The sequence below is a fragment of the Pseudonaja textilis genome, chromosome 7 (assembly GCF_049901715.1).
Source record: "Pseudonaja textilis isolate UNSWEBS1 chromosome 7, rPseTex1.2, whole genome shotgun sequence".
Lineage (NCBI taxonomy): Eukaryota > Metazoa > Chordata > Lepidosauria > Squamata > Elapidae > Pseudonaja > Pseudonaja textilis.
Window position 1 is genome coordinate 23,100,933 of NC_141996.1, and position 15,775 is coordinate 23,116,707.

The window sequence follows — 15,775 nt, forward strand, 5'->3', positions numbered from 1 at the left end:
AAGTAGCTAGGGCTGAAGGATCTTCCGTCTCTTTTGCCTTCTCCCTATGTCTTCCCTCTTTTAAAATCCCCCCCACACACACACACACTTATTTTCAGGCGGATAGATTTCGTGTCTGAGCATTCTCACATGACGGTGGGATTTCCCCCCCCCCCCAAAAACAGTTAAATAAAGAAAAAACTATATCCTCATGCAAGAACTTTTCTGCTTCCGATTACCCCTATGCTTACAAGTTGCAAAGGAAACACAGAAGCAGGGAAGCGGCTGCCCAGCTCCGGAGCTCCACACCATTATTTTTTTTTCAGAGGGAATTTGACTCGAGTATAAGCCGAGGGGGGGTTTTTCAGCACAAAAAATGTGCTGAAAAACTCGGCTTATACTCGAGTATATACGGTACTTTCCAACAGAAACAGAGATACACTCACACTCTCTTCTGAGACTCAGACTAAACAACCCAGGTTTCTGGCTCCATCTAATGGCTGTTTGAGAAACCACACCCAATTGCATGCTCTTGCATTCCCTTAAATATATAGTACTAAAATGTTTATCCTGGTTTATATATTTCTAACCCAAATACCTGTTAGGTGACTTATATTCCTAACAGCCTTATTTTTTGTTTCAGGAGTTATACAATAGTAAGACTGTATTCCCTCAAAATTCCTGCTGTAGGGAATGTCAGGATCAGCATCTAGACTAGTTAAACATATAGTAGAATAATAGATAGTGCATACCTATTTTTTTCATTTGACTTATTTGCTGATAGTTTATGATCACTATCTACCAAGAAGCAATTCTGCATTTTTCTGCAAATAAAATCAAAATTAAAAACTAGGTCAGCAAAACTAAAATGCTTTATAAGTAATCCACATGTTTTAACTTGAACAACTGTGGGGAGTGGCTGATTTTATGAAGCTCCTTGAATGCTTATTTTTGTAGTTGTATCTTGTTTCTATAAATGCTTGGATAAACTAAGGCCACATCGTACTGCAGCCATTAGGAAGTAATTGGATGGATTGCTACAGTTCAGAGTTGTGCCTTTGTTCAAGTTTAATCTGAAGGCACTTGTCCAACATAAATAATAAAAAAGAGTATTCTAAAAATACTCTCTGAAGGAATTAGATGTGTACTGAAAATACTGTTTCTGAATAGTCCATTAGTTTTAAGGCTAGTAGAAGGAACCATAGAAGAATTTTTAAAAGAAAGTCATCCCTTTTCAATGTTTAGGTCATTTTTTCTTCCTGTGGAGATTTGGACCTGATTGAGCACCAAACTAGTCTGGTAGCTTCAGAAGACGGACAACGTGAACAAGAGAATATGGATGATTCTAACAGCGAGCAACAGTTCCGAGTCTTTAGAGATTTTGATTTCCTAGATGTGGAATTAGAAGATGGTGAGGTACGGTACATTCTTTTTGAAATAAATTTATCATAGATTAAGCCCCATATTTGCCCTTCGCGGTAGTGTTGTATTTATATTTTAGTAAGTGCATAACTGAGTAGCAATAATCTTGATTTTGCATGAACATTTTCATATAGTTTTTAACAGTAGGGGGTAAAAGGACCTAACATTTGGCAGGTTACCATGCCAAATATATTTAAGGGTCATGATATTTTGCTGCCCCGCATGGAAACCTTAGCACAATGTTAGAGCTTAATAAACTACTCTAATAGTAAAATTAAAGCTTAAAAGTTTGTTTTCCATACATTAAAATAAAACACAGTACTTTTACCATTCTTAACCATCTGCCTGACATGCTGATTGATAATCTGAACACATGCCTCATAAACCTATTGCATAACGATTTTAAAAGCTGGCAATTTCATCAATGACTTTCCAAAAAGCTAAAGCTTTCTCTGTGTAAATCTTTAATGCTTCTGCTGCCTTAAGATAGTGCACTTAGAAAGCCTGGTGGTCTGTAGAAGAAAAACAGGAGCTTGAGGGCCTGTAATTATGTCTCAGCAGGTAAAAGCTTGTCTGTTTTAACTGAAGTTGCTGAAAAGGCCTGCTAGCAGATCACTAGCAACATTTAATTGGCATGGTCTTGTTTGTGTTTTTATTTTATTTCTAAATAATATTTTTATAGTTAATATGGTCCCCTTCTCTCTAGAAATAATTATTACTGGTAAACTAGAGAATAGATCAGCATTTGGTACTAAAGAACACTGTTTAGTGATCTGACAATATCTTGCCCCATTCCCTTCTGCAAAGAAAAACAGGCAGTGGATGTAGGAAAGGAAGGAGATTCATAAAATAAGGAATAATTTAGGGCAGGCAATATCACCTGTGAGCCTCACCTCAATCCTGTAAATAAATCCTCTTACTAGATTAAAGATAAAAATCCTCTACATAACAGGTCAGATTTTGGCTGTTCTTAAGAGGGTAGTGAGAGACGGGATGAGTAGTAGCAACAATTTGGTGTTCAGAAACTTGTTCAGCAGGATTGTTAATGTCAATGATGAGAGAGGGTTCCTTGCTTTAAAAAGGAGCATCTGATACTAGTTACTTAGCAGGGTCTGAAGCATATCCATCACTACCAAGCTGCTTGATTATGAATTATATTATTCTCCTTCAGTTTGATGAGCTGAACTGGAAATAAATTACATTGAAATAAAAACCAGCTTTTGCACTGTGCTGTGTTTAAATTTGGAACATTTTAACAAAGCATTCTAAAGAAAATATATTTGCTGGAATAACAATAATGTTTTGTAAGTAAAAAGTTGCAAGGAATTGTAAAGAATTGATCTGGAATTAGAACAGGAATTATGGTACAATTTTTCTTCTTTTGATAGCAAAACTCAGAGCCAAATCTGCTGAATAATTCCTGAAATTGTAAATATCTTTTCAAGGATTATCAATATGAGATATTGATAATTAGGATTCTAAATATTGAGCCTATACTTCAAGTGGGACAGTAGATGTCAGGATACAAAGTGGGATGTATGTATAATGGAAAAACATGTTCAGTAACAATAGCAACGTTGCTAGGTGGTGTTGTAATATGTTTCCTGTTATTGACTCTAACTTCTTTGCCCTTAACAAATAAAAAATAAAAAGCAGATTCTGTTTCAGGGAAGAAGGTAACTGTGTTTTGGTTTTCAAGAAAATCCTATGCATGTCTCCTTCTTGTCCCTCTGAGTACATTAGGTCTTCCTCCCTGTTAGTGTATTAAATTTGGCTCATTTTCTTAATGTAGCTTTAATAGGTCTGATCTTACAAGATATAGAAATGAATTAATGTCAACAAATTAAATCTGTTCTAGATTTTCTTTCCACTTTTTAAGCTTAATTTTATGTGAATATGAATTAAATTTAGTTGGGTTAAGAGAAAAGTGATTTAGTATTTTAATTTGTTGTTCGAACCAATGTTAAAGTATTTTAAGCTTTTAAAAATGAAATACAGGAATAAATTGGTCAGCTGCAGTAATGACTGTAAGTATATTTAAATCAAATATGTTTACACAAGCTTTTCTTTATTTGTTTCCTATTTGTTATATCTGCTATTCAGGAACTTCAGGTAAGATAATGCTATTTGAACTAATGTGCTAGTAAATGTAATGCATTGTTTGTATCCTATAATATTTACTGAACTGCTCTTTCAGTATATGTATGTTTGTTTACATGTATGAAAGTTTTATACTTACGCACAGGTTTATAAATGTATTAGAATTCAAAGGAAAGTGCTTCAAGGTTTCTATAATATCCACAGTAAGACCACAATTCTCATCCATTGTGAAATCATGATTTTGACAAGATCAAATTTAACCCATTTGTATATTCTGGTTGTGGTTTAAATATGACAGGGTATTTGTAAAACAATAAATTATCTATAACTTAATTCTTGCATAATGATTAGGAGAGGCAGTAGGAAATGTAGTGTTTGCATTTTCCAGAACTGTCTTAGCATTTCAGGGATCCTTGGGAGTTTTGTACAATTGCCTAGGCCCTAGGAGATCCTGTCAAATTCTATTTCTGTGATAGCAATTATGAGAATAGCAAAAGAAGCAATATATTTTTTGACATATTGTCTTGACAGATGACAGTAGGAAACATTTGCAGGAAGAAAATATTTATAGCAATAATCTAAGTATAACCTTTTCATTTTATTTTTATGTTATTATTATAACAAATGCTGTAAGAAATTCCACACTGTTAGATTAGCACAGCTTAAAATCTTCTAAAATGTTACTTTATAAAGGGCTCCCAAAAAGTACCTTTCAATTCACTTGCACAAATAATGAGATTATGTGCCATCAAGTTGTTTTTGACTCCTATCGACCACATATAGACAAATAATAAGAGCAGTCTGTTAATGTTACACTGTGCCACAAATGGAAAAAAGGAATATTGGAATATTATGCTATTAATCAAATTCATTCACGTTTTAAGCTAACTGTAAAGATCTTCAGTGTTTTCAATAATAAAGACCCAAGTTTGCATACTTCATTTTTAGAAGTAAGCAAACCTGTCAACACATCAATGACTGAAAAAAAATCTATTATCAATTAAATCCTTTAAGACTTGTTTCTATGGAAGTAAGTGTAAGATTGCACTATACAATGTTAACTAGATTTAAAATGTAAACATAGAACATGTTTTTTAAAAAAACCTAAACTATTATTAAATAAGAAATGTTCATTTGTTTTTTACACATAAAATACTTTTAGATTTATTTTTAGAAAATCAGGATTAAAAATAAGGGCTCTTGATTTTGAAATCTTGCATTATGCATGCAAAATTGAGTGTTCCGTTTTATTTTAATTCTGTTCTTCAACATTGTAGATAGACAGACAGAGCAAAGTTCTGTAATATTTTGGGATTTGATATTGTTCTGTTATTGTAAAGGAAGTATACATAAATTGATACTCAAAATACTTTTTTCAACTGCATGAACAAATAATTTCATATGTGTAGAAATCCCTCATAACAGACATTACTCTTTACTTACTAAATGTGTACAGTGTAAGGATTTCTCATAATTTTAAATTTTTAGTCTTCATTGTCAGACATATGAAAATAAATAGAATTTCATCATTGAAACATTCTGAAAACTAAAGCTTTGAAAATAGAAGAGTTTTTAGAGGAGACGATCATATTATTAAGCTTCCCTCCTATGGTTTTATATTTCTGGATTTAAAATATATGTTAAAGGATATATATATATATATATATATATATATCTCCTTTAAATGCACAAACTTATAAATGTTTTTTAAATGTCAGGTAGGAAGAATTTGTTGTATAGTGGCAGAGAAAATAAAGCACTGCTATGATTGCAGGGTGAAAGCATGGATAATTTCAACTGGGGAGTTCGTAGGCGTTCTCTTGACAGTCTGGACAAGTGTGATATGCAGCTTCTGGAAGAAAGCCAGCTTTCAGGAATTATTCCCAGCCTAAACAAAATCAACCATGAAGACTCTGATGAATCATCGGAAGAGGAGGACCTTACAACAAGTCAAATCTTAGAACAATCAGAACTTGTAAGTACTTTTAAGTTAAGCTGCTAGGAACTAAAACTGCATTTAAAGATGAGAAAAGATTGATTTTGAATTCATTTCAAATGAAATTGGATGCCATAACCTTTAGAGTGAGTAAATATATTCTGAATTGATTCATCTTTTGAGAGTCAACAAATATGACCAAAAATGCCGAGTTTTCAAAAGTTGCCAGATACTCTTGTATCAGATATTCTCATATCACTCTTTTTAGCAGAATATTACAAGAAAAAGAGAAAAAAACTTCATAAGGAGTCAGCATTCATTTTTAAATATGTGGTTATGAAAGTAATACATATATTAATTGTATTATTTTCACCAGAAGAAAATCATGAATAGTTTCAGGAAGACTGTTCGTGGGGAAATGATGTCATCTCTCTCCCACATACTCAGACTTGTATGGGACAGATAAAGGAGCAATCTTTGGGCAGTTCTCATTCAGTGCTTTGGCCTGCACAGAAGCATCTCCCAGAGGAATGTGCCCTTTCTCTCCTTTTTAACAGATCATGACACTTTCCCCTTCTGAGGACACAAATCACATTGATGCCCTTTCCACGCCATGTGAGGCAGCAACATCAGGTCCGCCTCCTTTCAGTTCAAGAACTTCTAGCTTTAACACTTCTTTGCCAGAAATGAATAATCTCCAGGTCTCTGAAGATTCAAAGGTGAATAAATTTAAAATTTCAAGAAACAGTGGCCAGGATTTGGGGGAGGGTGGTAAGGGATACATATTTGCTAAAAGATATAGTTTTAGGTTTGCCAAAATAACACTTTATAGTTCTATATAACAAAGTCAGATGTTTTTGTGCATCAAATTAAATATATAAGCTTCTCAAGATACTCTGGAAAACGTTGGCATTACACTTTTACAGTTTTAATAAAGCAGTGCAATAAGTGGTCCGTGGGAGTTAATATGAATTCTATTCCATCCCCTGAATGTGGGAGTGCTATTGTGCTACTGACTGTAGTGTATTCAATTTTTGCTTGTTTGGGCTACTTTGAGAATGCTGATTACAGTATGTAGAGTTTTGTAAGTCTCAAATGCCTGAAACAAAGCTTATTGTGGACACAACCTTGAAAAGTTAGTAAAAGTTAGTAAGGGCTTAGTAGATTTAGTGGTTATGCTTGTGATTTCTGTTTTCTTCTCTTGGAAATGTTTTCTTTTAAAAATGTTCAGTAAACTTTGTGACTTAAAAAGATAGCATTTTTTCCAGTATTTTCTTCCCTTCCATATACTTCTGTCATGTTTTTTCTCGTTTCTTTGCCCTAAGTGAAAAAAAATAATTCTTCATAGTAACTTTTTGGTTTGATTGCTCATGTTTGGAATTTTCATGCAAATGAATAATTTTAGCTCCATGCAGCTGTATAACAAATACTACATCATATCATATGACCATATTTGATGAAGGAATTTTTATTTGGTTGTATCAATATTATTTGACTTTATAAGCACCCCTAAGTGCCTCTGTCTCGGCGTGGAAGTAATCAAAACTAGTCTTAGCTACCAAGAGTTGTAGACTAGTCTCAGAAATTTAAAAGTAAAATCATTTTGGAACAAAGCAAGAGCAATCCACTGTATTGTTTCTAGGAGTAGTATGGGGACACATTCATTAAGTTATTTAAAACTAAATTCAGCTCAAATTGTAATACAAATTGCACTACTTATAATTATAACTGATTCCTTTAGGTGGAAGGTGCCCAAGAAGAAGAAGATACCTCAGTTCAGGAAGATGATCTATCTGGATCTACCAATGATCTCCCAGCAGCATTTGAATACAGTGATAGTTTTAGTCTAGATATGACTGAAGCTGAAGAAAAAGGTGACCGAGTGCTAGACCAATATGCACTTGCCAGGTGGGTTCCTTCCTTCCTCCGTCTCTCCCTCCCTCCCTCCCTCCCTCCCTTGGAGTTCATAGCACTCTCCCTCTGAGGCTGTGGGTGTGAGTGGCCCATAGTTGCCCAGCACCTTTGCTCCACACGAGTTGTTTTATTCCAGACTTTAGATTAGTTCTTTCCATGTGCGTGTGTGTGTGTATATGTATGTATGTATGTATGTATGCATGCATGCATGCATGCATGTATGTATGGTATTTAGCTTTGTCCGAGTATTTTCCCACGTCATTATCGTTGTGCTTTTAAAGTTGTAGCGATGTTTCAGCAGAATCTCATCTGCCATCATCAAGCTTGTGCATTGGGTTCGTCTGTGTGTCAGGCTTTGCAGCCGTTTCTGTTTTAAATTTGGTGCTAGCCTCCTGCTTTGTTAGAATGGGTTATTCTTCATCCTGATTGGTTAGGAGTCTTGGTCTGTGTTTATTGGTCTTGGAGTTTGCTGTGTTCTGTTTGATTGGTGTTTCTAATATCTTCTGTCTGTTTTGTAGCTGTTTTTTGTCTTGATTGGCTGGCAACATTGTGTTTCGTGTATTGGGAGCTTTTAGCGCGGCTTGGCTTCAGGTGAATGACTGGCTATCATTTATTAGGAAGCTAGGTTTCATCTGAGTGGGTGGGTGGGCTGTGTTTGGGCTGGAGGTATCGGGGGGGTCTGTTTGTGCCCAGGTGCTTGCTTGGCTTGTGGTGTGGAGATTTGTTTGTTTGTGAGTGCAGGCTTCCAGATAATTGACAGTCTGGTGGAGTCATCTCTTCTATTCATGCTTTCAGGTCTTTTTTCAATCTCTATGGCTTCTCTGATGATTCTGTAGCTGGGTTTTCTACAGTGGCTAGGGTTTTGGTGCCACTGAAGTCGATGCTATGACCTGTGGCTTTCATGTGTTGGACTAGTGAGGATGTTCCAGCTTTTTAACTGCATTTTTGTGTTCATCAAGGCGGGTACTTATTCTTCTATTGGTCTGTCCAATGTATGTGGCAGGGCATGATGCGCAGGAGACTTCGTATATGCCTTGGTTTTTCAGGTCAATTTTATCTTTGGCGTTTCTTAGGATGGCTGTTATTTTTCTGTCTGTTTTGAAGGCAATCTTGACGTGGTGCCTGTGTAGTATCTTACTGATTTTGTCTGTTGTATCTCTTATGTCGGGAAGAACAGCTGTTCCATAGGTCTGTTCCTCTTCTAGGTCTCTATTATGTCTCAGTGTGTTTTTGTGGATCAGGCCTGTGATTTTGTTTTGTGGAAGCCATTGGCTGTCATTACTTTGGCCAGGGTGCATAGTTCAGTCTTTATATGTATATGTCTTGTCTGCCAGGCGTTTGGTTCTGGCAATTAATGTTTTGGTCATGGAGTTTATCTGTGCTGGGTGGTGATGAGATTGGGCGTTGAGGTAGCGGTTGGATGCTGCAAAAAGAAGAAGAGGAACGAGGAGGAGGAGGAGGATCCCAGCACAGCTGATCGTTGGAACAGCTGCTCATTAGGAGGAGAAAAAAAAGAAAAGAAATACCAGTTCAGCCAAACGGCAATATTTTTTACTACCGATTTGCCCGAACCGGGCCAAACCGGTAGAATACCACCACTGATAGCAAAACATAGTAAACTGGTTCAAATAAATGAAAATTATTTCTTAAAATAAAGCTAAGAGGAAATGTTTAAAAATGCAACAAAAACTTCAAGAGGCAGAGCTTTAATCATAGATATACCAGTGTGAATTGAAAAACGTACACATGACAGAGTTTAATGATTTGTGTCAAATAATTAAATTCATTAAGATTGTATATGTATGAAAACCAAGACATTTTAAACACATTATCTGTCCTTAACTAACATTTTAAGATTTTCTTTGTTACAGTTTTGGTGAAGGTGACCGCACTGCTACACCCCCACCTTCCCCATTCTTTTCTGCAATCCTGGCTGCATTTCAACCTACTGCCTGTGATGCTGCAGAAGAAGCTTGGCGTAGTCATATCAACCAGCTTATGTGTGACTCAGATGGCTCTTGTGCTGTTTATACTTTTCATGTGTTTTCCTCCCTGTTTAAGGTAAGGAAATTGTTCTAGAATCCTATGTGATCAATGCTGGGTAAATATAAAAAGCTTATAATTTGTAGTACAACTCTTGAGAACCGTGATGGCAAACCTATGCCACGCATGCCGGAAGTGGCATGCAGAGCCATCTCTTGGGCACACCAACCATTGCCTGTTTCTCTTCTGGGTTCCAGCCATCTGGACTTCGGATGCGGTGGAGCACTGGAAACCGGAAGAGCAGCTCCCCAGAGTGCATGCACGTGCTGGCCAGCTGGTCTTCGCCTGCACAGGAGTGCTGGAAACCAGAAAAGCAGCTCCCCGGAGCACATACGTGTACCAGCCAACTGGTCTTGCATGTGAATGTGCGTTAGAAACTGGAACACCAGGCTAAGCTTTCAGTTTTCGGCGCTCCCGCATGCGTGCATCAGGGAGCTGCTTTTTCGGTTTCCGGTGCGCATGCATACACTCCTTTTTCGACATTTGGTGCTGAAAAGGTTAGCCACCACTTGTCTAGAAGAGAATTGCCTTATATTTCATTCTTTGAATCCATATTTAATGTTTACAGAATTTCTGTATTCCTAACTATCATGCTCAAGCCTTCCTAAAGGTGTTTTTACATGGACCTTTTAAATGAATACAGTGCATTATAATAATTTCTTGCTGTATCCAGACAACCTAATTATTCTCAATCAATGTTTTCTATTCCTTTATTCTGGTTTAAGTAGATAGATTCAGAAGAGAAGCATATATTTCTGAAGATGGATTGTTCCTATAGGTTTTATGAGTGTGGCTTACTTCAGCTAGTCATAGTTATAGTTGTTTACTTCTTTCTGTTTTTTCCCTGTTTACTTTTTTAGGTACCCCAATTCTATGGGAAGAGTTTTCATACATTAAAGTGACAGAACTTTAAAATAGTCAAATTTCAGATTTAGGAACTGGCTCTGCAGTCTCTTCTTTCTTCTATCTTTTGCTCTTTCATATCTTTATAAAGAAAAGAACCTTTTATGTTTATATAGGTCAAAACAGTTGGTAGCACTAGGGTTGTAGAGTATTTTATAAAGTAAAATGAATCTTGGGAGAAAAAGGTTAGTGGCAAATCACTTCCATGAATCCTGTTGTTTAAAACTATTAAATTGTTTTGAAACAGAGGACCCTTTGCATGTTTTCAAGAAGACTAGATAAAGTTTGTTGAAAATATGGCAGAATTATCATTCTGGGATTTTAAAGTATGCTTGCAATAGACATTTTTTTAAAAATCAATTTTATTAAGTTTCCAAATTTTAAAAACATAAAATAAAACTTTATACATTGTTATCAACATCAAGACATCTTTTGCATCTCCTCACATTTTTCATTATATGTATTTACTTATTCCTTTACCATTACATCTTACTCTTACTATAAATCAATATCTTTTATCCTTACATCTCAATCTTCTCCATGGTATATTTACATATTTAGATATTCCCTCATTCTTTTCCTAATTGCCATTTTTTTTCTTTTTACTTCTAAACCACTCATCCCAGGCATCCCAGGCCCTATAATGAATTGAATCTTCTCTGTCTTTTATTTTCATTGTTAGCCCGTCCATCTCTATACAATCTTTTTTTTTTTTTTTTATAACCATGCCTTCCGGTGGAACTATTTTTTTCCTTCCAGAGTTGTGCGTACGAAATCCTTGCAGCTGTTAATATATGTAACATAATATATCTATCTGTTTTATTGCATTTTTGTGTTATTATACTTAATAAAAAAGTTTCCGGATTAAATTCAATTTCTGATTTCTTCTATCCATTGTCTAATTGTATTCCAATATTTTTTCACTTCCTGGCATGGCCACCAGGTATGAAAATAAGTGCCTTTTTCTTTTCCACATTTCCAACAATTTGGGTCTGAGTGAAACATTTTTGCCAATCTAGCGGGAGGAAGGTGCCATCTGTAGAACATTTTGTATTGATTTTCCTTGCATGCTGTGGATGTAATTAGTTTGTAATTTGATCCCCACATTCTCTCCCAATTTTCCAGGTCTATATTGTGGCCAACATTTTTCGCCCATATCACCATCATCTCTTAGACCACCTCCTCTTCCATTTTAAAATCTAGTAGAAAGTTATATATTCTTGAAATCATTTTCTTTTCTATTTCTTGTAGAATTTTATCTAATTGATGCTTTTCCAAGCAGAAACCAAATTGTTCTTTGTTGTTCTGATATCTTGCCTGAATTTGCATATATGGCCACCAATCTATCTTTATATTTTGTTGCTGTAATTCCTGTCTTGTTTTTAATCTTCCTTGTGTGTCTAATAGGTCTTTGTAATTCCTCTTTTTTCCCAGATCCATTGCATTTGGGTAGATTTGTGCTTCCATAGTTGACAGCCAGTTCAGTATTTTAGTATAATGATTCTTTTTAATTTTGTTCCATGTCCGAATTAATGAATCTCTAATCATGTGTCTCTGAAAATATGCATGCTGTTTACATTTCCCATCCCATAGGAAATTATGCCACCCTCTCTACAAGTTGTGACTCTCTATCGACAATACTCTTCTATTTTCCAGGTTCATCCAATCTTTAATCCATACAATAGCCACAGCCTGATAATACATTTCCCAGTCAGGGAGTCCAAAGCCACCCCTTTCTCTTTTGTCCTGTAGCAATTTCATTTTTATCCTAGCTTTTTTCCCATCCCAAACAAATTTACTTATTGTTTGATTTAATTCTCTAAAAAAGGTTTTATCCAATCTTATTGGTACAGTTTGAAAAAGATATAGCATTTTTGGTAGGGTAGACATTTTAATTGCTGCAATTTTCCCCAGTAATGATAGCTGTAATTTCACCCACATTTCCAATTCTTTTTTGATTTGTATTATTAATTTGTCATAGTTATCTTTTTTGATTGAAGAGCATCTTGCTGTTAGCCAAATGCCTAAATATTTTACCTTTTTCACACTTTGCATTCCCAATTTTCCTTCTAATTCTTTTTTTTGCTTATCTTTTAAATTTTTAGTCAATAATTTTGGTTTTTTTTATTAATCTTAAGGCCTGTGACCTTGCCAAATTCCTTTATTTTCCTTTATTAATTTTACTCCCGTATCCTCTAGATCTTCCAAAAAAAATACTACACTGCTCAAAAAAATAAAGGGAACAAAAAAATAAGACATCCTAGATCTGAATGAATGAAATATTCTTATTAAATACTTTGTTCATTACATAGTTGAATGTGCTGACAACAAAATCACAAAAAAATTATCAATGGAAATCAAATTTAGCAACCCATAGAGGTCTGGATTTGGAGTTACACTCAAAATTAAAGTGGAAAAAAACACTACAGGTTGATCCAACTTTGATGTAATATCCTTAAAACAAGTCAAAATAAGGCTCAGTAGTGTGTGTGGCCTCCACATGCCTGTATGACCTCCCTACAACACCTGGGCATGCTCCTGATGAGGTGGCAGATAGTCTCCTGAGGGATCTCCTCCCACACCTGGACTAAAGCATCCTCCAACTCCTGGACAGTCTGTGGTGCAACGTGGCGTTGGTGGATGGAGCGTGACATGGTATCCCAGATGTGCTCAATTGGATTCAGCTCTGGGGAACAGACAGGCCAGTCCATAGCATCAATGCCTTCGTCTTGCAGGAACTGCTGACACACTCCAGCCACATGAGGTCTAGCATTGTCTTGCATTAGGAGGAACCCAGGGCCAACCGCACCAGCATATGGTCTCACAAGGGGTCTGAGGATCTCATCTCGGTACCTAATGACAGTCAGACTACCTCTGGCGAGCACATGGAGGGCTGTGCGGCCCCCTAAAGAAATGCCACCCCACACCATTACTGACCCACTGCCAAACCAGTCATGCTGGAGGATGTTGCAGGCAGCAGAACATTCTCCATGGCGTCTCCAGACCCTGTCACGTCTGTCACATGTGCTCAGTGTGAACCTGCTTTCATCTGTGAAGAGCACAGGGCACCAGTGGCGAATCTGCCAATCTTGTTCTCTGGCAAATGCCAAACATCCTGCATGGTGTTGGGCTGTAAGCACAACCCCCACCTGTGCACGTCGGGCCCTCATACCACTCTCATGGAGTCTGTTTCTGACCGTTTGAGCAGACACATGCACATTTGTGGCCTGCTGGAGGTCATTTTGCAGGACTCTGGCGGTGCTCCTCCTGTCCCTCCTTGCACAAAGGCAGAGGTAGTGGTTCTGATGCTGAGTTGTTGCCCTCATACGGCCTCCTCCACGTCTCCTGATGTACTGGCCTGTCTCCTGGTAGCGCCTCCATGCTCTGGACACTACGCTGACAGACACAGCAAACCTTGCCACAGCTCGCATTGATGTGCCATCCTGGATGAGTTGTACTACCTAAACCAGTTGTGTGGGTTGTAGACTCCGTCTCATGCTACCACTAGAGTGAAAGCACCGCCAGCATTCAAAAGTGACCAAACCATCAGCCAGCAAGCATAGGAACTGAGAAGTGGTCTGTGGTCACCACCTGCAGAACCACTCCTTTATTGGGGATGTCTTGCTAACTGCCTATGCTTTCCACCTGTTGTCTATTCAATTTGCACAACAGCATGTGAAATTGATTGTCAATCAGTGTTGCTACCTAAGTGGACAGTTTGATTTCACAGAAGTGTGATTGACTTGGAGTTCCATTGTGTTGTTTAAGTGTACCCTTTATTTTTTTGAGCAGTGTGTATCATCGGCAAATTCCTGTACTTTATAATGCTCCTTTTTAATTAAAGCCTGTTTGATTTCTACATTTTTCCTAACGTTTTCCAATAAGTTTTATAAGGTAAGAATAAAGAGAAAGAGTGACAGTGGGCACCCCTGCCTTACTCCCTTGTTGATCTTGAATGTTTCTGTTCTGTCACCGTTCATTATTACACTGGCCGTCTGTGTTGTATAAATTGTCGAAATCAATTTAATAAATGTATTGCCAAATTGCATGCTTTTAAATTGTTGTATTATGAACTGCCAATTAACATTGTCAAATGCCTTTTGCGCATCGAGGAAGACCATTGCCAATTGTTTTCCTGGGTTTGCTTCATAATATTCTATTATATTCAATACCATTCTGGTATTATTTTTAATTTGTCTCTTTGGTAGGAATCTGTTTTGGTCGGTATGAATGATCTGGTTAAGGGTCTTTCTGCCATTATGGACATAAATATTTTATAATCAACATTTAAAAGGGATATGGGCCCATAATTTTGAATTAATTGATGGTCCGAATCTTCTTTTGGGATCAATGTTATGTATGTCTCCCCCCATGACTTAGGTAATTTTGCTGTCGTCAGTACCTCATTATACAGTTCTAATAATTGCATTTCTAATTTTTCTTGGAGCGTTTTATACAGTTCCCCTGGGAGACCATCCGGTCCTGCTGTCTTATTGTTTTTCTGTTTCAGGATTGCCTCTTGCAGTTCTCTTAATGTTATTTCTCTTCTTTATCCTCTTCCAGGATCACAGGTAGCCCTTTTCCTTCTAAGTAATGTTGGATATTTCCCTCTGGTACATCTTCCCTACTATATAATTCCTCAAAAAAACTTTTAACAATATGTTTTTTCTTTTCAGTTTGATGATGTAGGGTACCATCAGCATCTTTCAATTGTTGAATTGCTCTTTTTTCTTTTTCTTTCTTAAGTCTATAGGCTAGCCACCTTCCCGGCTTGCAATAGACATTAAAGGCACCTGTGTTACATCTAATCACTTGGGGAAGCAAGAGAGTTGAGGTTGATAGGATGAATTTGTAGATGTCCAAATACATCTTCTACAGTATTTTGAAAAGTATATACAGTGTCCTTTATAATAAAACACTGAAATAGAATTGAATGTTAGTGAACACTAAGATTAAATTCTTCATGCAAGAAGAAATTGAAAAGCAATACTCTAGTGAGAAAAGGGGTCATGCCTGGACATAGCCTTTTACTTTTAAATCACCTTGTTTAGCAGAAAAATCATTTAAAATTGTTTAGTCACGAAACAAATCTCACATCCGTTTAACAATTCTGTTTCATATAATATACTCGTTGGTGATAACACATCCTGATAACTCTGTTTTGATATCCAACACAACAATTTCCCACCATGGTTTTCAAATGATAAACTGAAATTATTACTAGCTGTTTCCAGTTATAACTGAGCATTCCTTAGAGGGAAAAATAATCTCAATCAAGAAAAAATAAAAATAAAAGAGATTCCGCTCTCATAGTTTCCAGCTGAACTTCTCAGAACTTTTTCAAGCAACATTTACAAATTTTGTATGCAGTAAGTAAATACAGAGAAGCCTTTCCTGCTATTTTCTTTTTTAAAATAATGATTTTATTTAACATTATGGTTAAACAGATGAAAAACCAATATAGACTACAAAAAAATA

At 36.3% G+C, this 15,775-nt stretch overlaps 1 protein-coding gene across 10 annotated transcripts in view; it reads left to right on the plus strand.

The window, feature by feature from the left end:
• The window catches only part of FRY (FRY microtubule binding protein), a 184,696-nt gene that overhangs the window by 152,437 nt on the left and 16,484 nt on the right, over positions 1-15,775 (plus strand). For 8 of the 10 annotated variants that reach the window (XM_087937235.1, XM_087937236.1, XM_087937237.1 and 5 more), the window contains 5 exons: positions 1,225-1,395; positions 5,276-5,476; positions 5,995-6,156; positions 7,179-7,345; positions 9,223-9,412. In XM_087937235.1, coding sequence (XP_087793361.1) covers positions 1,225-1,395; positions 5,276-5,476; positions 5,995-6,156; positions 7,179-7,345; positions 9,223-9,412 — 891 coding nt within the window. The remainder of the gene's footprint in view (positions 1-1,224; positions 1,396-5,275; positions 5,477-5,994; positions 6,157-7,178; positions 7,346-9,222; positions 9,413-15,775) is intronic. The other 2 variants (XM_087937233.1, XM_087937234.1) reach the window with 1 other exon arrangement.